The sequence below is a fragment of the Sorex araneus genome, chromosome 2 (assembly GCF_027595985.1).
Source record: "Sorex araneus isolate mSorAra2 chromosome 2, mSorAra2.pri, whole genome shotgun sequence".
In the NCBI taxonomy this organism is placed as follows: domain Eukaryota; kingdom Metazoa; phylum Chordata; class Mammalia; order Eulipotyphla; family Soricidae; genus Sorex; species Sorex araneus.
The window spans coordinates 294,843,104-294,867,623 of record NC_073303.1 but is presented as its reverse complement, the minus strand read 5'-3'; the positions used below and the strand labels follow the sequence as shown (position 1 = coordinate 294,867,623).

The 24,520-nt window shown below is 49.8% G+C and overlaps 2 protein-coding genes across 8 annotated transcripts in view; one reads left to right on the top strand and one right to left on the bottom strand.

The window, feature by feature from the left end:
- The window catches only part of MCF2L2 (MCF.2 cell line derived transforming sequence-like 2), a 263,863-nt gene that overhangs the window by 60,665 nt on the left and 178,678 nt on the right, over nt 1-24,520 (bottom strand). The window lies entirely within an intron of this gene.
- Nucleotides 1,469-23,179, top strand: B3GNT5 (UDP-GlcNAc:betaGal beta-1,3-N-acetylglucosaminyltransferase 5). 5 transcript variants are annotated; one of them, XM_055124233.1, is made up of 3 exons: nt 1,469-2,043; nt 18,540-18,748; nt 19,122-23,179. In XM_055124233.1, exon 3 carries the CDS (start codon nt 19,434-19,436, stop codon nt 20,577-20,579), a length of 1,146 nt encoding a protein of 381 aa, XP_054980208.1. In that variant the 5' UTR covers nt 1,469-2,043; nt 18,540-18,748; nt 19,122-19,433; the 3' UTR covers nt 20,580-23,179. The 5 variants fall into 5 exon arrangements, with proteins under 5 accessions (XP_054980208.1, XP_054980205.1, XP_054980207.1 ...); XM_055124230.1 differs by lacking the exon at nt 18,540-18,748; XM_055124232.1 differs by lacking the exons at nt 1,469-2,043; nt 18,540-18,748 and adding an exon at nt 2,484-2,661.

The window sequence follows — 24,520 nt, the reverse complement described above, 5'->3', positions numbered from 1 at the left end:
GATGGCCAAGCCAGCATCACCAAGGATCGTCTAATTGTATGTCCCGCTAATTTCAAAAGGCTCCCAGCTAAAGAAACAGGGTACTTTGTTCTCTACCATCAAACGCCACGCTCCTCCTCTCCCTCAGGGAAGGGTCAGGGCACTACCGGCTATAGAAAACCCTTCCAGAAGGGAAAAGAGATTTCCCAGATTCCCCACTTTCTTTTGTGGTCTATGTGGTGTGGGGAGCACTCACCATATATCTATGAGCCACCCCTGCTCCTGCTCTGTTTCCTCCCAGACAAGCATCTTTCTTTTTTTCTTTCAAAACATTTATCTGCATGTGTGTGTGCACGGGGGTGGGGTATATCTGTCTACAGGATGAGAAAATATTTGCCTATCAATGTTCGGTTTGGTTTGTCTTTTTGTGGGCATGGTCCAACATGTTCATGTCTAAAACATACATCGCTGTTCACGTCTATGCTGACACACGAACCTGTGTGTGCCTACCCCCAAAGGACCTGAAAAGAACATGATGGCAACTGAATATCTGTATACACATACACGCCACACACATGCATATTTGGGGGAGTGTGTGTTGGATAAGGGCAGGGGTGGACTTCACCCGGGAAGGGAGTGATTCTTTCCCCTGCTGGAGCAGCTTACTCACTTGTGCTGTCGGCAACGGCCTTGTAAGTCACTCTGTACAGATACTTCTGTTAGTGGTTAGGGTTTGATCCCCAGCATCATCAGGGGGCCTTGGCGCATCCCCCACCCTCCGCTCCACAGCACCACCAGCGTGAGTCAGAGGATTCCTGGCACTTGAGGGTCCAACCAGCACTGCGACTTGACCCTAGCGTTGAACTGCCAGTCTGGTTAGCCAAGAATCACTGGTGGGGTCCCGAGGCCTCCTAAGTGCATCATGGAGGACCTCCCCCCAAAAAAGAACCCTCCGAATTTCCCTTTCCTTTCCACAGGGATTATTCCTGATGGTGCTCAGGGGGCCATCTGCAGTGCCAGGGATAAAAGCCGGGTCAGCTTCATACAGGGCATGTGCATTAAACCCCATGTAGTGCTATGTCTCCACCCCCGCTGCCCCATTTCTGTCTGTGGGCTCCTGTGCATGCAGCACGATTGACCCAGGGTTCATAACAGCATCGAGGCACGCTCCCCATAGTAATATAGGAGCGCAATTGTAAGCTTGAAAAATGCCAAATGACTTAAAGCAATCAGAAACTTCCCTGAAAATAGTTTGATGATACAACATGCAAGGTTACCTCTGCAGTCTCAAACTCTGACTTAATTTCTGGTCACCTTTAGTTCATGATCTGTCCTATTCCGGCTGCAAGAGTAGCCCCCCTCCCCAACTCCTGAAACCTTAGTCGTCCATTTTCAGTTCATGTACAATTACAAAAATTGCTCAAGGGTCTACTTCAGTGATGACGGTCGTTGTGCAAGAAGGCGGAAGCCCTCGGAGAAGAAGAAAACAAACTCATAAAGGATGTATTTAGAATCAATTTCCTTCATTAGAAATGTACATTCTCCGGAGTCGGTCTGTTAATGCTTCCAATAGGGAAAGCAGGCTCAGTGGGGACACGGGTGGATTCTGACTAATAGCCGACGGTCCTCTGAGTAAATGGGTTCGGTGAACTGAAGTGACACGCGGAGGCACTTCCAGGAGTTGTCATTCGAGCAGGGGCACAGATTGGAGCGGACACGCCCCGCCGGGAGCAGAGCGCTGGCCCGCGGGGCTCGGCCGGCCGGGCCAAGAGGTGCAGGAAGCGCCCGGTGGCCCGCGGCGGGGAAGGCCCCGGGCGGCAGCGGCGCCCCCGCCCCGCGCGCGGAGCCCCTGATTGGGTCCAGCCCCTCGCGGCCCCTGCGGGCGGCTCCCCGCGCGCGTGGCCAGCCCCGCCAGGCGCCCGCGGCCCAGCTCTGCGCCCCAGGATTTAAAGCCGGCAAGTTTTGATCTGGAGAGACATGCCTCGGGCTCCGTGGCCGGGAGCAGAGCTGACGCCCCTCTGGGGGAGTCCCACGAGCGTGGCCTGAAGCTCCCAGGGAAAGAAGGTAAAACCCCCCGGGGGTGGGGGGCGGGGTGGTCCCCTGGCCTCCTCCCTCCCCGCTGGTATCGGGGGTCGAGAAACCGCGGTCACCAAGCTTTCGTTTGCTGTGAATTAAGGTTCCTTCTCCGTCCCTGGGGCGGTGGGGGGATCCCCTAGAGGCCAGAGGCTTGATTGGCAACCCCCGAGATCTCTTCACCCCTCTCCACCCACCACCACTCCAGGGCGCTAAAAAAGGGAAAATCGGGTTTCCCGAGACGTGGGAAACCGTAGGTCCGAGCTCGGCGGGTCGATGAAACTTACCTCCCGCGGCTGGGTATCTGGGGGCGTTCGGAGCCCCAGCTCCCGAGTTCTGAACCACTTCCACCTCCCGCTGCACACGGCGCCGGGACCCGGTTTCAATGCATATGGAAGCAATCTAGACGCGCCGCCGTAGGACTTCATTAAACAACGAGGGGGGGGGAAAGAAAACACCCCACTCGGCCGCTCCGGGTTTCCCAGCTCGGGCCGAGGCCCCCTCGTGGGTGAAAACTGTTTTGTCTTTGCTTCCGGCTCGCCCGCCCGCCCGCCCGGCCGGGGAAGTCGCAGCGCGCCCTGCGCGGGGAAAGCCGCGTCCCGCCGGCCGGTGGGTTCTTTGTGCGGGGGGTCGGCGGCGCGGCTCCCTCGGTCCCCGCCGCGGCTCCCGGGCCGCCCCGGCCGGCCTCCGCCCCGCCCCTGCCCGGCCCGGCCCGGCCCCGCCGCCGCGCCGCGCCTCCTCGCCCGCACCGCGCCCAGGGGAGCTCCCGCCGCGCCCGCCCGCGCCGCCGGGTCTCCCGAGGGGCCCCCGCCGGGGAGGGCGAGTGGCCCGGGACGGTGCCCGCCCGCCGGGCCCCACGGGTTGGAATGCGCGCGGGAGCCGGGGGGGCGCGGCACCGTCCGGGCCCCCAGCAGCTCCGGGGAGCCGGGCCGGCCCCCGCCGCCACGGGGCAGAGCTGTCCGGCGCCCGGCCGCGCGGCCCGGGAGGACGCCGCGTTCCCTCCGCCGCGCGCCTTTGTTCGCTCCCGCCGCCCGGGGCCGCCGCCCGAGCGGCCGTCCGAAAGCCGGCGCCGAGCCGCCGCCCAGGTACGGCAGGTAGGGTGGGAGCTGCCCGGAGGTCCGGGCGGGGGCGACTCCCCGGGACCGGGGGCGCGTGTGCATGTGGGGGTGTGTGTCTGTGTGTGTGTGTGTGTGTGAGTGTGTGTCCGCGCGCGCGCGCGTGTCCCTGGCCAAGGGGCTTCCAAACACCCGCCCGGGCGCGGGAGCCGGGGAGGCGAAGGGGTTTCCGGCTTCGGGGCAGGGCACCCCACCTCGCCGGCACCCCGACAGCGGCCCGGGGTTGGGGGGCGTCCCCGCCGGGGACAAACGGCGGCTTTCGGGCTGGATGCGAACGAGCCGCCTCTCCGGGAGGAAGTTTGAGGTCGATGCTTCCAGGCCAAGGGGGAAACGGAGCCGAGGAAGTGGGCTGCCGGGGGACCGGGAAACTTGCTCGCTTTCCCGCGACCCTGCCCAGCGGGGGTTTCTGCATCCCGAGGATGGGATGGTGAACTGCTGACTCAGAGAGCATGTGAGTCAAAAAAGCAGCCACTTTTTTTTTTTTTTAGACTGGGTCTGACTACACGACTTGTTTTCCCGGTGTTGAATGTTCATCGGTCTGGGGAGACGCCCCTGCAAGGGACCGCCGAGTGGCGGGGTGGTGGCTTGGCGCTCAGAGCTGGGGGCACTCACTCGGGGGAGGGGGGGAAGTAGCTCCATTCGAATGAGATTTGTGCCGCCGTGCCTTTATTCTGGGAAACCTTGTCTGGTCCCGATGGGGGCAAGGAGAGGGATGCTAGGCGCTGAAACTGACCCAGAAAAGCGTGACGGGAGGTGGCTTGTACCACGCGACGGTGCTTCTGAAACGGTGTGAAAAGGGGGCTTAGCAGCCGAGGGGTTTCGGTATCTACTTTAACAAGGGAGAGGGTCTCAACTCTGAGAGTAAGGATGCACTGCTGGAAATGTTCCCACTTTAAAGAGACCCCTCTCCCGTCTGAGCGCGCGTGGTGTTGCCCTCCCACCCTCCGCCAGGCCTCTCCCCCAGCAGTCTCGGGCACTGTTTGCTCAGCCCCCCACGCAGGACGAAACTGACTCAGGCCGGACCTATCACAGTCTTGCAGGGACTCACCAGAACACTTAAGATGGGGATGAATGATAGGACAGGAAATTTCAAGCTGGACCTGACAGCAGTTCCCCAGGAAGTGAAAAACAAAACAAAAAAACAAAAAGACCTGTGAGGGATGAATAGGACAGCACACTTGCTATCACAAGTAAGTGTTTCGCCACAAAACAAAACCTCAGAAAGTAGAGAATTTCAAAACAAAGAGTGGGCTCTAGCAAGTAAAAGACTGAAATCAAATTTCCCGTTTTATAAAAGACTGATTCAAATGGTAAGATTGTCATGACTTTCTAATTCTCAAATATAGAACACCTTGAATAACCCAAGGATTTTTGAAATGGGTCATCTGTTAAAATGGGTCACTTTGGCTAGAGTCATTACACTTGATGACTTTCAGATCATAGAGGGGTGTGTGTGTGTGTGTGTGTGTGTGTGTGTGTGTGTGTGTGTGTGTGTGTGTTTCCCTGAGGACCAACTGCATTAGAATTTACACAGCAGAACATAGGAATGTGGGAATGTGGTAGAACAAACCCCGGAGAAATTCAGGAAATTACACATCCCATCTTTTTCAAATTTTGTATATGCTTGGTTAGATTAAGCTAAGCTTTCCAATGTATGTCATCTTTTGCCATTGGGGGGATACTTGTGTAGATATTATTTTATTCCATTGTTAGAATGATCTTAGGAAAAGATGCATAATAGAAGTGATTTTTTTCAGAGATCATGAAATAGCAAATTATTACAAGAGTTCTCCCATATGCCAGCAAATATTTAGCCAGAACAGCACAAATCTAGGATGCTTTTTTAATCCTGTACATAGAGAGGTGTACAGTGTTTATAGTTAAATTTGGGAAACTGACCAGATGGGCTAGAAACTTTTTTGTTTCTGGGGGGCCACACCCATTGATGCTTAGAGCTTACTTCTGATTCTGTGCTCAGGCATCACTCCTGGTAGGCCCAGGACCATACGGGGAGTTGAGGGTTGATTCTGGGTCAAGAAGTGCCCTGGCCACTGGACTGGTTCCCTGGCCCTTGGGTAGGAACTTAGAACAAAAGGAACTTAGAACTTAACGCTGTAAATTTAGAGGTTGGCTTTTACCTATAATTTATTTTTAATATTTTTCCTTTCAGATCAGAGTGAAGAATTTTACTCTAGGAGACAGTTTCCACTGAAAGGATGTCTTACCAAGTCTGTAGGCAACAAATCATTACAGTCCAAGTTTAAAATTTTTGTTTGTTGGGGGGGGCACACCTGACTCCGTTCAGGGCTTATTTCTGGCTGTGCACTCAGGGATCACTTGGGGCGCTGCTCTGGGGTGCTGGGGATTGAACCCAGGTTGGCCATATGCAAGGCAAGTGTATTGTGTATTGTCTTTCCTTTCGGCCTCCCAAAGTTGAAGTTTAAAGCGATGTTACACAGTCCTCAGATTTTGTGCTCTATCCTTCACCCCTTTCCTACATTGCTATCTTCAACTTTCTGTTGGAGTGCTGTGAGGGATGAATGCAAAGAAAGACAGAATGTTGATTCAGCCAGGTTTCCTTCATAATTTGTGGGACTTTATAATGTAGGGACTTTGTTATCTTCATTGAGGTGTACTTGTAAGAGCTTAGGGGAATCCTGTCCTTTCCTGCCAAGGATAATGACGGCCATGTTCAGTCCTCGAGGAATGATACTTTGGGCCTCCATCTCAGCCATATCTGGGATGTATGACATGGTCCTCAGCAATCAGATCAGTGTTTTGAAAAACTCACCCACCAACAGACTCTTGAGTCAAGGAATGTTCAGAGTACAGCTTGTCATTTTGAAATGAAAAGAGCCCCAGAGACTATCCAGCTATCTATTGACTAGACTATCATGGTAAAAATACAGGAAGTGTCAAGAGAAAGGTGAGAAGTGCAAGTGACCAGTGAACGCAGACTGGTGTGAGCTGAGACATAAGTCTGCTCTCCTCTGCATTCTCATGCTGTCTTTTCCACTTTCCTGATTTCAAAGGTGGATTCCAGAACGTTTCCTTATGCTTGTTGGGAATCTACAGCAGAAACATCTCTGACAGCTTCCCAGCAACCAGCCCCCTGCTTACTTCACTTCAGGGGATGAGTTAATATTTGACTAATGAAATAAACACCCTTGTCTAATTTCAGAGTTGCCCAGCATAATATTGGGGTAGGAATTTAATAAATAGATCTGGGTTTGATTCCTCCATCTCTCTCGGAAAGCCTGGCAAGCTACCTGGCAAGTATCCCGCCCGCACAGCAGAGCCTGGCAAGCTACCTGTGGTGTACTCGATATGCCAAAAACAGTAACAAGTCTCACAGTGGAGATGCTACTGGTGCCTGCTTGAGCAAATGGATGAACAACGGGACGATAGTGCTACAGTGTGCTTTTTGGGTCATACCCAGCGATGCTCAGAGATTACTCCTGGCTCTGCACTCAGGAATTACTCCTGGTGGTGCTTGGGGGACCATATAGGATGCCAGGAATCGAACTCAGGTCGGACGCGTGCAAAGCAAACGCCCTACCCACTGTACTATTGCTCCGGCCCCTCAATCATCATTTAATCTCAGTTCTCTTTCATTTATCCAACAGTACTTAATCATTGCAAGCTTGCTTAAAACACCCTAAGCCAGGGCCAAAGCAATAGTACAGCAAGTAGCATGCTTGTCTTGCAGTCAGCCAACCTGGATTCAATTTCTAGCATTCCATATGGTTCCCTGAGACCCCCCTTCCCATAAATGATTCCTGAGCACAGAGCCAGGAGTAAGCCCTGAGCATCACCACATATGGCAAAAAAACAAAACCAAAAACCCAAAAATAACATCCCTGGGCCGGAATGATGATACAGCAGGTGCACTTGCTATACGCAGCCAACCTGGGTTCAATCCCTGGCATCCCGCAGGGTCCCCCAAGTACCACCAGAAGTGATCCCTGAGGCCAGAGCCAGAAGTCAGCCCCTGTGCACCCCGGGTGTGGGCCCCCAAAACAAGAAGCAAAACAAAAAAATAACCATTTTAAGATATGTACTCTCTGCTCTCCTCTCTCCTCTCCTTCCCTCCTCCTCACCTCTTATGAATTGACTTACTCTGATTTGGGGTCCACACCTAGTGGGGTGAGGGACTATATTGCCCAGACCTGCTGGTAGTGGGAGAGAGACCACAAGGCAGCACAAATTGAATCTATCACGTCCTCTTTTTTTAAAAAAACCCTTCCTCTGTCACTTTGGATATTGGCCCCCAATCTTCCCGGGAAAGGAAAGACAGGGAGAAAGGCTCAGAGGTTCCTTTTACCCATTATCTAGCACAGAGGTTTCCAAACTCATTTAGCCAAGCACTCGCTCTCCAGAAGAGACAATCACTTAGCAGCAACCCCCGGAAATCACTCACAGCAACCTTCTGCAAGTGAACAACAAAAAGCACCCCTCCCCCATTGGCACCTGAGGTTATTGTCTGCCCTTCTGCCTTTCTAGTGCTCCCCACTTTGGGAAATGCCTCGCTGGTGCTGTGAGGAGCCAGAAAGGGAGGAGAGCACCCCAGGCAGAAGGTGAGGAAAAGAGACTTGTACAGAAAAAACTGAGAGAGCCAGCCCGGATGGGGTGCCGAGGGGCACAAAACCACCGTGCAGACTCTTGCCTCGCTCCTCAGGGTCTGCTGGACCTGACCCCCTGTCTTCCCGTCCTGGGGGACTCCCGGAGGACCCGCTGCCACGGAGGACAGCCGCTCTCTCGAGCTTAAGGGTTTGGGATGTGTGGGGGACACGTGGTTAACCCCAAGCCTGGTGCCTCACTTTCCCGTGAGATCATTTCTCTCTTCGGGGGTCGCTGGAGGCTCACGGAGCCCCTCTCTGGGTTCCGCGTCAGCACAGAGCAGAGTGCAGCTAATACACCTGTGCTGGCAGCTGCCCTGGGCAGGCAGAAGGAGAAGGTGGTTCCTAACTCGGCGAGCACCGAGCTGACACAAAACTGTGGAAACAAACAAGCAGCCCTGGACGCCCCTGTGCTGGGAGGAATGACAGAGGCCCGGGCTGGAAACACAAGTGTTCGTCCTCCCTGACGCCTGTCCAGGGAGGCAAAAAGTTCAGTTTTTTTTTTCTTTTTGGGTCACACCCGACAATGCACAGGGGTTACTCCTGGCTCTGCACTCAGGAATTACTCCTGGCGGTGCTCAGGGGACCCTATGCGATGCTGGGAATCGAACCCGGGTTGGCCGTGTGCAAGGCAAACACCCTACCCGCTGTGCTATTGCTTCAGCCCCGCAGTTCAGTTTTTTGTTGGTTCCCGGTTTAGCAGAATGAAGCTGGTTCCCAGGAATTTTTAGTTCGATGCCTCTATAAAGGATAAGCATCCTTCGTGGTACTAGGCCACGGGCTTCCCTAGCTCCGCTCTTGACTTAGGGCCTGCCTTTACTTGTCAGTCCCTTTGCCATTTCCTTGTCTTTATTTTGCCCATAAGCAGCAAACAGAAACCCACACCATGTGTAGCGTATGAAAGGAACACAGAACTTCATTTCTAGAGGCGCATTCAGGTCGAGAGAGTCGCACTGCAGGTATTAGAACCCGCCCCGCCCCCTCTCCCACAGTCAGCCTGGTTTGAATTTAAAGTCTTTGGCCTGAAGACTGAACCAAGAGCTACCTCGGTAACGTGTTCCTTAGGGAGGGAGAACAATTGCCCATGCATTCTTATTTTCGCCCATCACTCCAGCTAAATTACCTCACCAGTCTCCGCCTCCAGATAAACTGAGCAGAGCGGTGGGGTGGAATTTTTCCATTTTTAACAGAATGGGAACAGACACATATGTCAGAACAAACACTGAGGTTTTAATGAAAGTATAACATAACCGATTGGGAGAACATTTCATCTTTCACACGTTGGATGTGGGCTGTAAATTCAGATTTCAGATTGCGCCCCACGTTCTCACCCGAAGAGAGTGGGCAATTAATCCTACACAGTAATCTGTGTGTTTCTCAGCACCAGTTACGCCAACTGGTTTACTAAGAAAAGCCTGTGACTATCAAAAACCATCGTTGTTTTTTTTTTAAATCGTATTGAGGATTTTATTATTCCTGATTTCTCTTTAACATGGCAATCTAGTTCCTGAGAATTTGCCCAACTAGCCCTTGTCACTGAGATTAGATGATGAAACAAGCCAGGAAAATCACCTAGGACAAAATGCATTATAAAGACAAGGAAAGAGGGGCCAGAGTGGTAGTACGGGGGTAAGGTGCTTGCCTGACACACGGCCAGCCCTAGTTCAATCCCCAATATCTCATATGATCTCCTGAGCACAGAGCCAGGAGTAAGCCTGGAGCACCACAGGATGTGACTGGAAAAAAAAAAAAAGAACAAAGACAAGAAGAGAAATACTCTCTTTTTGAGAGAAGGCTGGACAGGAACCCAAACTTTTCTCATGTGGGACTTTACATAATGAAAGCAGAAAAGTCAAAGGTACAAAGTACTGAGGCAGCTTTCTTGGGGGCTTGTTTTGCTGCCACACCCACTGGTGTTGGGGCTCCTTCCGACTGAGTATTGGGGGATCACTCCCCGTAGTGGGGCTGGAACCCAGGGCTCCTGCATCCACAGCCTGTACCCAGCCCTTGGAACCATTCCTTTGGCCCAATACCGAAACTTCCACACAGAAACAGACACACCTATGATTCACTAAAAGAACTTGGGAAGTTCTAGATATATTTCTGTGAAAACTTCTGTGCCCCCTTTCCCCTCGCCCCTGTAGACCCCGCCACTGGCACTTAGAGGGCTTGGCGGGGATCTGTGTGGAGGTGAGGAGGACGATTCCATCTTTCACACTTTGCATGTGGGCTGTAAATTCAAATTTCAGATCCAGTCCCACAGTCTTAAGCAAAGAGAGTTTTCTCTGACGCAGGCAGCGCCCAGGGGCAATTCCCAGCTCTGTGTGCGTGTGTGTGTATGTGTGTGTGGGGGGGTTTGAACCTGGGATTTCCACATGCAGATCTGTGCCCTGCCCACGAGGTATGTTCTGACACTGGGCGGTCCCACGGTCAGTAATCCTGAACCTAGATTTCACTCCTTTCTTCACTCCCTGGCCCAGACACTCAGTAAGGTTGTTTCCGGTCAAAGCCTTTTGTGTTGGTGACTGGACGAGAGTACAGCAGGTAATGCATTTGCTTTGCATGCAGCTGCCCTGGGTTTGATGCCCAGCAACCTAGGTGGTCCCCTGAGCCCAGCCAGGAGTGATCCCTGAGTGCACAGCCAAGAGTAAGCTCTAAGCACTTCCAGGTGTGCCCCCCCCCATTTTATTTATTTTTTTTTTGTTTAGAAGGACTGTTTCACTTACCGCCCCTCCCTTCCCTCCCAGCTCCCACCACCAGATACCCTCCACACCTCGCCCTGCCCCACCTCACCACCCTCCTCACCTCATCCTACATGCATGCTGCCTCCATCCTGCCCCAGCACCAGCTCAATCCGTTTGTAGAAACAGAATCCATCTGGACCAGGGTGTTATCATAAAAAAATAAAATAAAACCAGAGACTGCTAACTTCCCGCTGTCCCCAGCACTCGCTGCCTCCCCGCTTTCAGATCTACTCCCGGTATCGCAAGCATTTGCCATATTGCAGATTTTTCTGCTCTTGCCTGAGATTGCTCCTTGCAACCAGCCAACTCCTGCGCAGCCAGGCCTCCCATCCTGTCGCTTATTTCATGCCTTGAGATCCTCCTGACTGCACCTGGAGTTGGTTTTGCCCCAGTTAGCGCGGAACTTGACTGCCTTCCGGTACTTGACACCCAGGCCTGTCCACAGAAATTCGCTTCTAGGAGTCTTGTCCCAGCTAGATACTTTCAGGTCAGAGATTTCGTGAGTCTACTGTGCCTGGCACACACATTTACTCACAAGATTCCTGAAAACCGTGGATTTAATTTGAACTCAGGTGCAGTTCTCACTACTTGATTAAAACTTTAAATTATATAGCTGATTGCACATCATCTGACAGGATCACAGAAGTCATCTCAACCCAGAAATGAGTTGTCATCAGAAGTAGGAAAAAAAAAAACCCTGAGTCAATATAAGTAAACCTGGAGTCCACTGTTGGTTTCCCCCCACCCCTCACTAGAAAAGTTTGAAGATCTGTTTTATGAAAAGATACTTAGTGGTAGTTTTTTTTTTCAAAGACCTTAAGACTTATATCAATGATTTACATTATGGAAATTCAGGACATTAGCTCTGCACCTTTCTAGTGTGTAAGAAAGAGAGCCCGGCAAGCTACCGAGAGTATCCCGCTCACACGGCAGAGCCTGGCAAGCTACCCGTGGCGTATTCGGTATGCCAAAAACAGTAACAACAAGTCTCATAATGGAGACGTTGCTGGTGCTCGCTCAAGCAAATTGATGAACAACAGGATGACAGTGCGACAGTATAGTGAGAATTGTATAAAACCATTCACTCTTACTGCCTGAGTACCAGTGCCACCTACCAGACGCCTGTACCCTCGCCTGCCACCCCATTCCCTTTGGCACCTGCCATAGTTCCACCAAGTGTCAGAGTTCGTTTTGTTTCTTTCCAGTTTGTTCAGGTTAGTGATTCATATTCCACGGGTGAGTGGAACCATCTTATTCTGTCTCGTTCACATATTTCACTTACGTGTAACGCTTCAAGGTCCATTTTTTTTGGCACAATTTTATCTTATTCTTTTCCTACTGGCAGTGTAGTATTCTATGGAGTATAGACAATACAGCTCTTTGCCAATTATTGTCGGTGGTACTCCCAAGCATTGCTCAAAGGGGCTTGGGACCAGCCACCTGGTCTGGTTGTGTAGGCCTGAGGGGTGGGTGCTCAGACCCAGCCGTGCTGTCCTCATCAGACCTGGTGGTGTTTCGAGGCCTCCGAGAACCATTCCAGGCAGTTTCTCTGGGACCACCGGGGCTATGTCGGCAATGATCGGGGACTGTGTGGTGTTGGGAATCAAACTGGCCTGTAAGCATGCGAGGCGCGTAATCTAACCTTCTGAGCGCGTCACATACCACAGCTCTTTATACAGGCACCTGCCAGAAGCGTATCTAGGTTGGGGCCAAGTGTCCTCTGGAGGCCCTTCCTGGCAGTTCTTGACCAGTCAGGCCAGGGGTTCAGTGCAGGGACCCAAAGCTGTGCTGCTTCTCGGGTGCTGCGCTCTGATTCATGGCTGTGCCTAGGGGCGTCCAGGCCTACACCGGTGGCAGGGCCGGGTTGGGGGGATATGGTGCCAGGGATTGAACCGGAGTGGGCTGTACCTGAGCATGTACCTTGACTCCTCAGCTGTGTCTTTGGCCCATGAAATAGTTTTCTGAGTCTCTGATGGGCTCGTCTTACAAGATGGAAACGATGCGTGGTGAGTTGGTCCATTTTCTTTTCTGATGTTCCTCCTTCTGCTTCTCCATTCTATTTTCCTGCCTACCGCTGTTATGAAATAGAACGCTACAGGTGTTTGCACCCTCTTCCCAATCTGAAGAGACGAAAACCCAAGTTTTGGTCTAAATATTGGCCTACTTTTCTCCAATTGTTGTTTCGGAGATTGTGTGTGTGTGTGTGTGTGTGTTTGGTGGGGGCATCACACATGGTGATGCTCAGGGCTTACTCCTGGCTCTGCTCAGGAATCACTCTTGGGTGGGCTTAGGGGACCATACAAGGGGTGGGGGAGAGAATCTGGGCTGGGTGGGTACAAGGTAAGCACCCTCCGTGCTGTACTGTGTCTCCAGCTTCCCAGGCGGTTCTACGTCCCCTGCCTGCCCATAATAGCCAACTGACACTTGCCTCCCCAGATTAAATCACCAGAGTACAGGGAGGGCTGCCCGAGATTGCACAGAGTCTGACCCAAGACGGGCGGCCCCGGAGTTTCCAGCCTGTTGATCATTGAACGGTGAGCGCCACAGGCACACAAAGGAGCTGCGCCCACAGCATTCTGTTGTGGACGGTTGCTGAGCTAGCGTTCAGGCTTGAAATGGCTTTGTTTCCTGGAAGGCTCAGCATTTTCCTCCTCTGCCCGGGGAAGCCAGTGGACCTTCTCCCCAGGTCCTGGTTCCCTGAGTTTTGACTGTGGAAAGTGTAAGATGTGCTCTGAGAAGCTTTGAAATGCTCCGGGAACAACCCGGACCTCGGCGGCCTGGACGTGGCCCCCAGCAGCTGCGCAGTAGTGGAGGGGGCTGCCGGACCGTTCAATGCAGCCCGCGAGCTTAGGTTGATGGAGGTGATTTTGCTAGACGATTTTGCTAGCAGCTGTGTTCTGTTTGAAGGAAATTTCGGCGTCCTGTTGTAAAAGAGGATGTCGTGTTTTGCAGTGAAGGAGTGGTGGACCTCTACTCATCAGGTATCAGAGGTGGGCATGATTGTCTGATTTCTGTAAGTGACGGCTGAGAAGAGACAGCCTGTGCTAGAACTTCACAAGCTGCTCCAAGCTAAGTGTGTCGTATGAGCTGTTGGCTTTGTACAGGTTGTGTGTGTGTGTGTGTGTGTGTGTGTGTGTTTCCAGAAAACTGTTGGCTCTGAGTAAAGAAATATAGGGAAAGAAAGCGCTCTTTCTCTGTCTCTATTTCTGTCTCTCTTTCTCTCCCTCTCTTTCTCTGTCTCTCCGTGTGTGTGTATGTGTGTGTGTGTGTGTGTGTAGAGGGGTGGGTGTGTGGGTGTGTGTGTGTAGAGGGGTGTGTGTGTGTGTGTGTGTGGAGAGGTGTGTGTGTGTGTGTGGAGAGGTGTGTGTGTGTGTGTTTGGAGAGGTGTGTGTGTGTTTGGAGAGGGGTGTGTGTGTGTGGAGAGGTGTGTGTGTGTGTATGTGTGTGTGTAGAGGGGTGGGTGTGTGGGTGTGTGTGTGGAGAGGGGTGTGTGTGTGTGTGTGTGTGAAGAGGGGTGTGTGTGTGTGGAGAGGTGTGTGTGTGTGTGTGGAGAGGGGTGTGTGTGTGTGTGTGTGTGTGGAGAGGTATGTGTGTGGAGAGGTGTGTGTGTATGTGTGTAGAGGTATGTGTGTGCGTGTGCGTGTGCGCTGTGGGCTGGCTGCTGGGTTACTGAAGCAGTGTTAGCAGCAGTGATGCACTGACTGGTGAGAGACACCAGGGCTGAGTCAAGTAAGTGCGCACGTGTGAATGGAAACTTGTGGGCTGCTGTGTCCAAGAAGCTCAGCTTTGTCATCAGAGGTGAATGGGTGCAAAGCCAGCCCCGCAGTAACTTCCGGAGTTCAGCTGCTCTGGAATGGGAAGGCAGTGTGGCCTCTGGTTCTGAAGGGAACACTCCTGTTGTGTTTCTTCCCCTAAGTCTGTTAGGAGGGAAGCTGCTGGTCAGACGTTTTTAGGGGTGGGGGTGACACACTTGGCGATGCTCAGGGGTCACTCCAGGCTCTGCACTCAGGATTCACTCGGGTGGTGCTCAGGGAACCGTATGGGATGCCAGGGATTGAACCTGGGCTGTATACGAGGCAAGCGCCTTCCCCACTGCCCTGTCTCTCCGCTCCTGCTCATCAGACCGTATTGAGACTGCTTAGGGTCCTCGAAGCCATGGACTGTCTTTAAAACCTGCCATCAAGAATTCTGTGGCTGGGGCCGGGCAGGTGGCATGAGGGCTAGGTGGGCATGCATGGCCGGGGGTGGGGGTGGGGTGGGGTTCAGCACTGGCCCCCACCTCCGATCAGTGTGCAGCCATGAATTCCACACCCTCTCTCCCACACCCAACAGGATGGTCCAGGCAACGCTCCAGGCCCAGCAAGGGCCTCCCATTGACCCACTAGCCAGGGTGGCTGGGCACCAGCCCATCGGGCCCGGCCCCCTGAGCACATTTGGGAACCCCGCCTTAAAAAAAACACTATTACTGGCAGTCCTTTCGTGTGTGTGTTCTGGGGGAGCAGAAGGGATTCGGGGCCCCAGAGGTGGACCCTCAGAAGTGAGCCTGTTAAGACTCAGGGAGCCTGCTCTCCTTCCTCTGATGAAGTTTAAGCTGACGGTACCCACAGAGATGGATGTTTCCTGTTTTCTTCCCCTCCCTGCATTCAGCCAGCCATGACAGGGGGGAATTATTGAGATGCTTCAGCCCTTACCACAGCCTTTCTCGCTGTTTCGATGGGGAAGCATGATAAAAGTGCATTTTTACACTACGAGCCCCCAAATACCTGGGCAAGACCCTCAACATTTCATAAAATGGTACCCCAAGAATTTTCTCTGCCCTCTGCCCTCTGGAGTGCTCTCTGCTCTGCTCATACTCTCGTAAAGTGAAATACTTTTCTTTAGAAAAATTGATTGAGAGACACTGAGGGGAAAGAGAGAGACTCGTGCCTCGTGCTCAAGAGAGAGTGTGGGGTTTTCTGAGAAGGGAAAACAGCTGAGAGAACACATCTCAGGTTGAGATGTGGACCAGACTTCTCTCCCTGTCTCTTTCTGTCTCTCTCTCTCTGTCTCTCTCGTCTCTGTGTGTCTCTGTCGTCTGTCTTTCTCTCACATGCGTGGCTTCCTGAGAAGTACTGGCTGTTCTCAAATCCATACTCTGCAGCAGTATTTCCCAAAGGACCAGGGGAGGGGAGGAAAGTACTGGAATGAACCAGGGAATGTGTAGACGTCTCGGTGCAATTCAGTGAGACTTTCTATGTGCTGGCTTTAAGAAAGTAGATTTCCAGGGGCACTGAGTACATTTAAAAAAAATGTACTTAGGTAGTCCAGACAAGTTTTGGCCCCTCTGCTGTAGAGGCCAAGGTATTACTATGCTCGTTATCTCCGGGCAAAGTCTCTGTGGGGCAGAGAGCCAGAGAGATAGTAGAGTGGCTAAGGTGTGCACCTTGCAGGTGGGTGACCTGGGTTTGACCCCTTGCACCACATATGGTTCCCCCAAGCCCTTCCAGAAGTGATCCCTGAGCACAGACCAGGAGTAATCCAGGAGATTGCCAGGCGTGGCTCCCAGTCAAGACTAAGTCTTAGTGATTTTCCTGGAGTTTTCACATGCCCCGCCTTTGAGTTAGCGCCAGAGTGCGGAGCTATCTTAGGAGATGGGAGAGCAAGTTGGACGCCAAAGACTGGATGTTGGTAATAAAGCTGCCCAGCCCGGCGTCTGCTCCACGCCTGCTGCAAGGCAGTGCGCGCAGCTGATGGTATCTGAGCCGAACGTGGCTCTGTGCCCAGCGTGGCTCTCTGCACCATGTGTATTGGTGACTTTGTACTGAGGTATTCAATAAAATTGGGGAAGGCCATGAAATCAGTCTCACTGGCGTCAGAGGCAGCACAGGTCAGAACTGCCTCTGCTGAGCAGCTGGCTCTGACGCCAGCCTCCCCAGAAGGAACCGGGACAGGAGGAACAGAGTTAGTTACGGAAAGGATCTGCCAGCCCGCAGCGCTGCTGGGGTGGACGGAAGAGCAAGCGTGGCTCAGCTTTCAGCCATGGGGAGGCCTGGGGGAGCCCCGAGAGCTCGTGAGCTTGCAGGCGAGGCCGGAGTTGCAGCCAAGTCCCGCAGACTCCCGAGAGGGTGCTGTAGAGCTGGGGGTGGGGAGTAGGAGTACCTGCTAGTCCGTGGGGGGAGAAGTGAGGATGGGATGAAAGGGTCAAGGGGAAGCAGCCTACGGGAGGGACCAGCTGGAGGTTGGACGTGGAAGCAAAGGCAGGTGTCCCGATCGCTGGCACAGGTGCAGGGAGTGGAAGCGGCAGGCGTCAGGGAGGGGAGGAGACTCCGGCCTGGAGGTGCGATGCTGTCTGAGTGCCCCACTGAGCCGGTGATCGTCCTTCTAGCTTCCTCTCTCTGAATTTCTGTACGCATTGCTTTTTCATCTGCGTGAAGACCTTGGTGCTGGACGATGTCGGCCCCGGGCGGGTCCAGCTGTCCGAAGCGGCTGACCCAGCGCTACCGTCCGAAGGACCTGCCTGCAGAGATGGTGGCTGTGTCCTCTTGCACCGGGTTTTGAGCATGTTAAGTTGGAGGTGCTGGTTGAATTTCCAAATGAAAATTGGGGGGGAGGAAAAAAATCTTTTTTTTTAAATTTTTTCAGAGGGAGGGGGTTAGGAGGTGCCCTTTTCAGTTGGTGCTGAAGACCACCTGGGTGCTACCCACTGGTGCTCAGGAGGCCTTGGGGGGTTGGGACTGAACCTGGACCTGCATGTGCCAGGCAGGCATGCTGGCCCTTTAAGCTGCAGGCCTCACTCTGAAATACGGACCATCATCCCTGTCTTTTTGGTTTTGTTTTTGTTTTGGGCAGGAGGGGGGGTCACACAGTGGTGCTCAGGCTTCCTCCTGGCTGTGTGCTGAGGGATCACTCCTGGTGGGCTTGGGGGACCAAACGGGCTGTCTGGAATCGAACTCAGGTCGGCTGTGTGTGTGACAAGTGCCCTACCGGCTGTCCTGTGCTCTGGCCCCTAAAATGTCTTTTGTGGGTTTTTTTGAGGGGGACGGGGGCTGGCACTTGGCAGTGCTCATGGCTTACTCCTGGCTCTGTGCTCAGGGATCACTCCTGGTGGTGCTCAGGAAACCATATATGGTGCTGAGGATCGAACCAGGGTTGGCCGTGGCAAGGCAGTATACCCACTATATAGTACGCAGTATGTCATATACCCACTATACTATTGCTCTGGCTCTGAAATACGTTTTTAAAAGTACATTGTGGGGTCACGTCCAGTGGGACCATGTGGTAATGGGAATCTAACTTAGGGCCTTGAACAAGGCCTGGGCTCTACCACTTGATCACATTTTCAACCTCGAAAACATGCTTCTGAGAAGCATGTCTGAGCTCCTTGATTATGAACTTTGATTGAAAAATACCGTGCTCTTTTTCCTGCCTTGTCTGCAAGCTTAATGGGTATTTACTCTGAGGAAGTTTCATTATGGGGGGTCAGAGCTATAGTATAGTGGGGGAGGGTGCTTGCTCGCCTGGCATCTCACATGATCTACTGAGCTCTGCCAGGAGTGATCCCTGAGCACAGAGCCAGGAGTAAGCCTGAGCACTGCCAGGTGTGGCCCCAAACAAAATCTGTAAACTTTCATTGTAGGGGCTGGAGCGATAGTACAGTGGGTAGGGCATTTGCCTTGCACGCGGCCGACCCGGGTTCGAATCCCAGCACCCCATATGGTCCCCTGAGCACCGCCAGGAGTAATTTCTGAGTATAGAACCAGAAGTAACCCCTGTGCATCACCGGGTGTGACCCAAAAAGCAAAAAAAAAAAAAAAATTTTCATTGTATTCATTATTTTAGTGATTTTCATTTTTACTCTGTTCCCAGACAAACATAATCATGGATTAGACACATTTGAGAAATTTTAACTTTAAGGATAATGTGTGATGGCTATTTGAGAAGATTTTGTTTTTCCTTTGAAGGCTGACATAAGGGTGTCCGTATTTTGTATAGGGAGACAATCTAGAGTGATTTTTTTTTTCTTTCTCCAGGAATCCTTCAGTCAACAGCTCTGTGCCTCTCCTAAGTACTACCTGGCTCAACCACCCTCAGCATCCGTCCGGCTACATATACATATTTCCCAGCTGTGCTCTTGGGCCATTGTGCTAGGGTACCTGACCCACCCCAGTGTGCTTAGAGTCCCTAGGGCTGTACCCAGTGGTACTTGGGGGGACCGTGTGGTGCTGTGAATGACACCCAGGTATGCTATGCCTGAACCCAACTAGAAATTATCTGTATTATCTCCCCAATTAGAAATTTATTTTTAATTATGGCTACCCTTAGTAGTGCTTGGGGAGGGCCCAGGCCACACCTGGGACCATGATGTGATGCCTGTGATGCTCAGTGCTCAGTCTGGCTGCACGGTGCCCCCGGTGTCCTGGGGTCGTGTTGGGGGTGGAGAAAGATGGGGTGCCAGGGATGGGGCTCAGGGCCTCACACAAACTAGGCAGGTCCTGGACTGCATGCACTGCATGTACTTCCCATCTCGGCATTCCTTTTTAAGGAAACAGAGTGAGTCTGTTTCTTTCTCATAACTTGGAGTTCATGCATTTGTTCTGTCGTCTCCCTGACAGGCTGCACGTAACTGTCCCCGAATGGAGCCTGTGGCGTAGCTGCAGGAGGCGGTGGCTGAGCGCAGTGGAGGATGAGGTCAGCGAGGAGACGTCCTTGTGTGTTGGATCCTCATCGACAGCGTGCCCCATTCCTTTGCAGCCCCAGAGAAGTGGGATTCAGGGAAAGTGCTCGGTGAGAGAAGCAGCTCCTTTTGACATTTTGATGGCCAGCATGGATTAAGATGGACAGCTCTTCAGCACGCACCGTTCTAGGGGTCCAGAGAAGGCAGCACCTGTTCTATACTGGCCCTCAATAAATGAACACTAACCCAAATGGATGTCAGAAGGTTTTTCAGTGGCAGAAGAGTGAAAAAATGGCAGTTTCTTCAGTTATCTGCCACCTGCTTTATCCTGAGTGTCATGGTGTTCTGGGGGCCCGTGAATAAAGACCTGATGAATCACATGAAGTCCTATTCTTACAGATACCTCATCAATAGCTATGACTTTGTGAATAACTCTCTCTCACTCAAGCACAGTCTGGACGGGGCCCCCCGGTACCCGTACTTGATTAACCACGAGGACAAATGTCAGAGGCAAGACGTCCTCCTTTTACTCTTTGTAAAAACGGCGCCGGAAAACTACCAACGCCGAATAGCCATCAGAAAAACGTGGGGCAATGAGAAGTACATTCAAGAACAATTCAACGCCAACATCAAAACTCTGTTTGCCTTAGGAGCGCCTGCCCACCCACAGACGAGGGAAGAACTCCAGGCGAAACTGGTTTGGGAAGATCACATCTACCACGATATCATCCAGCAAGACTTTGCTGATACTTTTTACAATCTCACGGTGAAATTACTCCTGCAGTTCAGCTGGGCCAACAGTTACTGTCCACACGCCAAATTCTTTATGACTGCGGATGATGACATCTTTATTCACATGCCAAATCTGGTCGAATACCTTCAGAGTTTGGAACAAATAGGCGTTCAAGACTTTTGGATAGGCCGAGTTCACCGGGGAGCGCCACCCATTCGGAACAAAAAAAGCAAGTACTACGTTTCCTACGAAATGTACCAGTGGCCCGCCTACCCCGACTACACGGCCGGCGCGGCCTATGTCATCTCCAATGACGTTACCACCAGAGTCTACGAGGCATCGCAGACACTGAACTCCAGCCTGTACATTGACGATGTGTTCATGGGCCTCTGTGCCAATAAAATGGGCATTGTACCCCAGAACCACGTGTTTTTCTCTGGGGAAGGGAAGACCCCTTATCACCCCTGCATCTATGAGAAAATGATGACATCTCATGGACACGTCCAAGACCTGCACAGCCTTTGGAAGGCTGCCACCGACCCTAAAGTCAAAACTGTTTCGAAAGGTTTATACGGTCAAATCTATTGCCGATTAATTAAGATCGCGCTCCTTTGCAGATTGACCTATGTGGATACTTACCCCTGCAGCGCCGCCTTTTTGTAACAGTACTTGAATGTTAAATGTTTCCACTGTCACTGAGCCAGAATGGAATGAAACCCCTTGAAATGAAATGTCTAACCCCCCCCTAGTGAAATGAACAGTGAAAGCCGTAGACATGTGGGGTCCAAGTCCTGCCTATCTAAATGTCTCTTTGATTCTGAAAGCTTGGCCGGGTAACTCTGTTGGAGCGTTTGCTGAAATTTATATCTAAATATAAATTTTCCAGAGATTTCTAAAAACCAAAGTCAAGGGAAATTTCATGTTCTCACCTAATGCCACACACACCTTTGAAGAGTGATACCTGGGTAAGACAGTAACTGCTTTGAGGAAAATTGCATGACGGTAGAGTCAAACGTTTCAAAGAAAGGAAAATGTGAGAACCAGAGGAACACATTTGTGTTTATTAGTGGGCACTGGACAAAGGTGCTGGGGACAGGTGAGGATCAGCATTGGGGAAAGTCTGTGAATCAAGTTAAAAAAAAAAAATTCTCTTGGTCTTCAGAGGAGATTTTAAAAAACACACACAATTTCATTGTAAACAACCAAATCACTTGCTGTCCCATCTCTGTAGTTATTTTACCTAGTGTTGACGTCATTAAAATTTTTTTCAAAGTTTAATTAGAAATTTGAGAATTCATTAGGTCTGCCCTAACTGGCACTTTATATGGTGATTGATTTTTATTTTAGAATATTATGCAATGACACCAAACATGGATAATTTATTACCCATAGGGTCCCTCTGTAGGGAGGAGTGATTGTTAATTCTTATAGGATGATTTTAATATAATAAATTTTTCAGCTGGTTTTTAAATATTCATTATTGGTCTACTTAGAAGACGATTTTTTTAAATGTAGTTTGTCTAGAAAACTATAATATGGAGGCTTTAAGAGAAGAGATAGAACATTCAAAGCCTCTTTCTGCCTACTTTATAAAACAAAATCCTTAGTATGTAAATTATCACAGCAATTACTAACCTTAGCTCAGCCTTACCCAGCAAAGCCTCATAAATCACAGGACTTGGTTCCATTTTCGGATTTTTAGAATTGAAAGTATTAATCCTCAAATCAAAGCGAGAGGTCCTTTAAGAATCTATTACCTTGACAAAACAACTATCATAGATGAAATCTAAGATTTCAGTATTTTAAACTTGAAAACCAAATGAAAGTGATTGAAAAAAGTCACCAAAATGAGATTCCAGACATTTGTAAAACTGCATATTTCTTGTATTCAAAGAGGTATGACTAAAATCTAAAAAACCAAAACAACCAAAAAACTGGTTACGTTTCTTACACCGAACAGGATCAAACTGGCCAGGATGCAAACAACCTTCCTTCACCCCAGGAAGAATGAGGTAATCGTTAGGGAGATGACATGAAGGCCAAAATAGTGGCCAGTAAAAATTATTGGACCAATTAGAAAACTTTTTTTCTAGAAGGCATGTCTCATTTTTTAAAAAAATTATTATTATCATTATTTTTTGGTGCTGTGGTTCAAACCCAAAATCTCCTACAGTGTAAAGCATGTGCTGTACAATTTGGTCTTACCACCATTCATCCAAGATGTGTCATGGAGTACAGTAACTGAAATATATTTTGTTGGGGTTTTTTCCCGCCCCCAAAGAAAACTGAAAAGGATTTCTCAGTATATAAAACTGGATGAAATTCCTAGGCCTATAACTTCTTTGCAGGTAGTTTTTCATGTTTACAGGATATTTTTGTTCATTTTCTCTTCTATTTTGAACATTGAACCTTGTTTACATTGATTACTCAGACAACTTAGAATTTTTAATGAGTGTCAAAATTATAGCATCCAGCATTCTGGTTTGTTAGCTACTTTCAGAGGAGATTTGGGGGTTTTATGGTCATTAGATTCCAGATTGTCTGACCAATGAAAAATAATATAGAAATCAAAAGCACCTTTTGACAAAACAGGTTTATAGTTGATCTGATTGGTTGACCTCTTAATAGTCATTGCTCGTGCCATGTGCTGCCTCACTATATTTGTCATTGTGTAAATTTATCACTGGTTGAAAACTTCATCGTCTCTCCGACTACCAAAATGATCTTGTTTACAGCAATACTTTTGTGAAACAGTTATTTATTTGAGAAACTGCTCTCCTTCATGATGTTCCTTTTCCATTTTTTTGTTTTGGATAGAAGGGAACAGGTTTAATGTGAAGGAAATATGAAAGCACTTCCTTTCTTCGATCAGAAGGAAGCTGCTAGAAGCTTCCTTCACTAGACTTACTGTACTCAGATGAGTATTTATAAATCCGGAGGATTCCAGCCTTTTAAAAGGGAAAGAAAAAACTTTTTTGGTGCTCCAATGCAGGGCTGTCTTTTTGCAATCAGTAACAAAGGGAAAATCAACAATCAGCCTGGATGGTCACTTGTGTGTAGAAGATGGTTGTACAGTGTTATTGCTTTTAAAAAAAAAAGTTTTTTACCTCTTGGTTGGTTTGCATCTTTTTTCCATATTATTAATTTTATATCAAAATGTTAACTATTTATATTATGGAATTTTGCTCTTATATGGCAAAATAATTAGTGAGTTTTTAAAAATAAATCTATGATTTCCAATAAACAACTTAATTGTCGGCAGATATGTGTTTTAACAAAGGTTGCTTTTTTTTTTAACTCTCCTCTGGAACACCATTTGTTTATATATAATCGGTTTGTTCTGTTTAATATCAGAGATGCCATATACAGTCTTAATCCTATAATCCTGATCAGACCTGCTCCTGCACCCAGGATAAAAGATTACTATGTCCTCTACCGTCTGGTCCTAAAATGACTTTCGTTTGTTAATGTGATTTGTGCTGGAGTAAGTGGAGGGATTTTTCTCTCCTAATAGATTTTTCCCAAAGGAATAAAGTCAAAACCTATAACCACAGTGCCTCAAGACCATATGTGAAAAGGTCCTATTTGCCTTTTATTTGAGATGCTAGTTGTCCGCGAGTAGATTCCAATTTAGCCCTGCTCTCTTCAGTCAGGAATATCGTAGGCCTGCTTTGCTTGGACGGTTCAGTATAGGTAAACAGTATGTTCTCTGCTTTCCTCTGACTCCCGCTCAGTTCTTTGAATCACACTATGTACTGTACTATACATTATTTAAAATTTAGGAGGCTTTAAATTAGTGGGCTGCAGCAGAACTCATTGCTTGCAAGACATGGTGGGTGTTCATAACTAGGACTAAAATGATGTTTACTTGGGAAAATTAATTGGCTTATATTGGGGACTTATATTGGGGACTTTGGGCACAGCGGGGAGGGCATTTGCCTTGCACGAAGCTGACCAGATTTCGATTCCTCCGCCCCTCTCGGAGAGCCTGGCAAGCTACCGAGGGTATCTCGCCCGCATGGCAGAGCCTGGCAAGCTACCCGTGGCGTATTCAATATGCCAAAGACAGTAACAACAAGTCTCACAATGGAGACGTTACTGGTGCCCGCTTGAGCAAATCGATGAACAATGGGATGACAGTGATATTGGGGACTTTAATTGAACAGCATCACTGCAATGAGAATGACTATGGAATGTTTATTATATAGGGGTATTCCGCTATAGTAAGGAGAGAAATGCTAAGTATCTTTATGACACTTCCCTGCAATTCTGCATTCTGCTAAATCAAACCAAATCCCAGCTTTTATTATTATGATTCTTTGCTTCAGGCCTCAAAGGCTACTTATTTCCTCCAGCATTAAATATCATCTCTACCTGGTGGTCAGGGTCTTCTGTTGTCTTCCTTTCTTGGCAGCTTAATTTTTCATACTGTCAGGATTACCTGCCACTATTCATATTTATGACTATATCTTGCATATGTTGTTTTCCTTTCCCAGAAACACTTTCTCTACTTGCTGAAATCTTGGAAATGCAACCCTAATTTTTCCCTTTGTTAAACATCTGTCCTCCCCACAAAATATACATTTACTTCTATAATCGTGCCA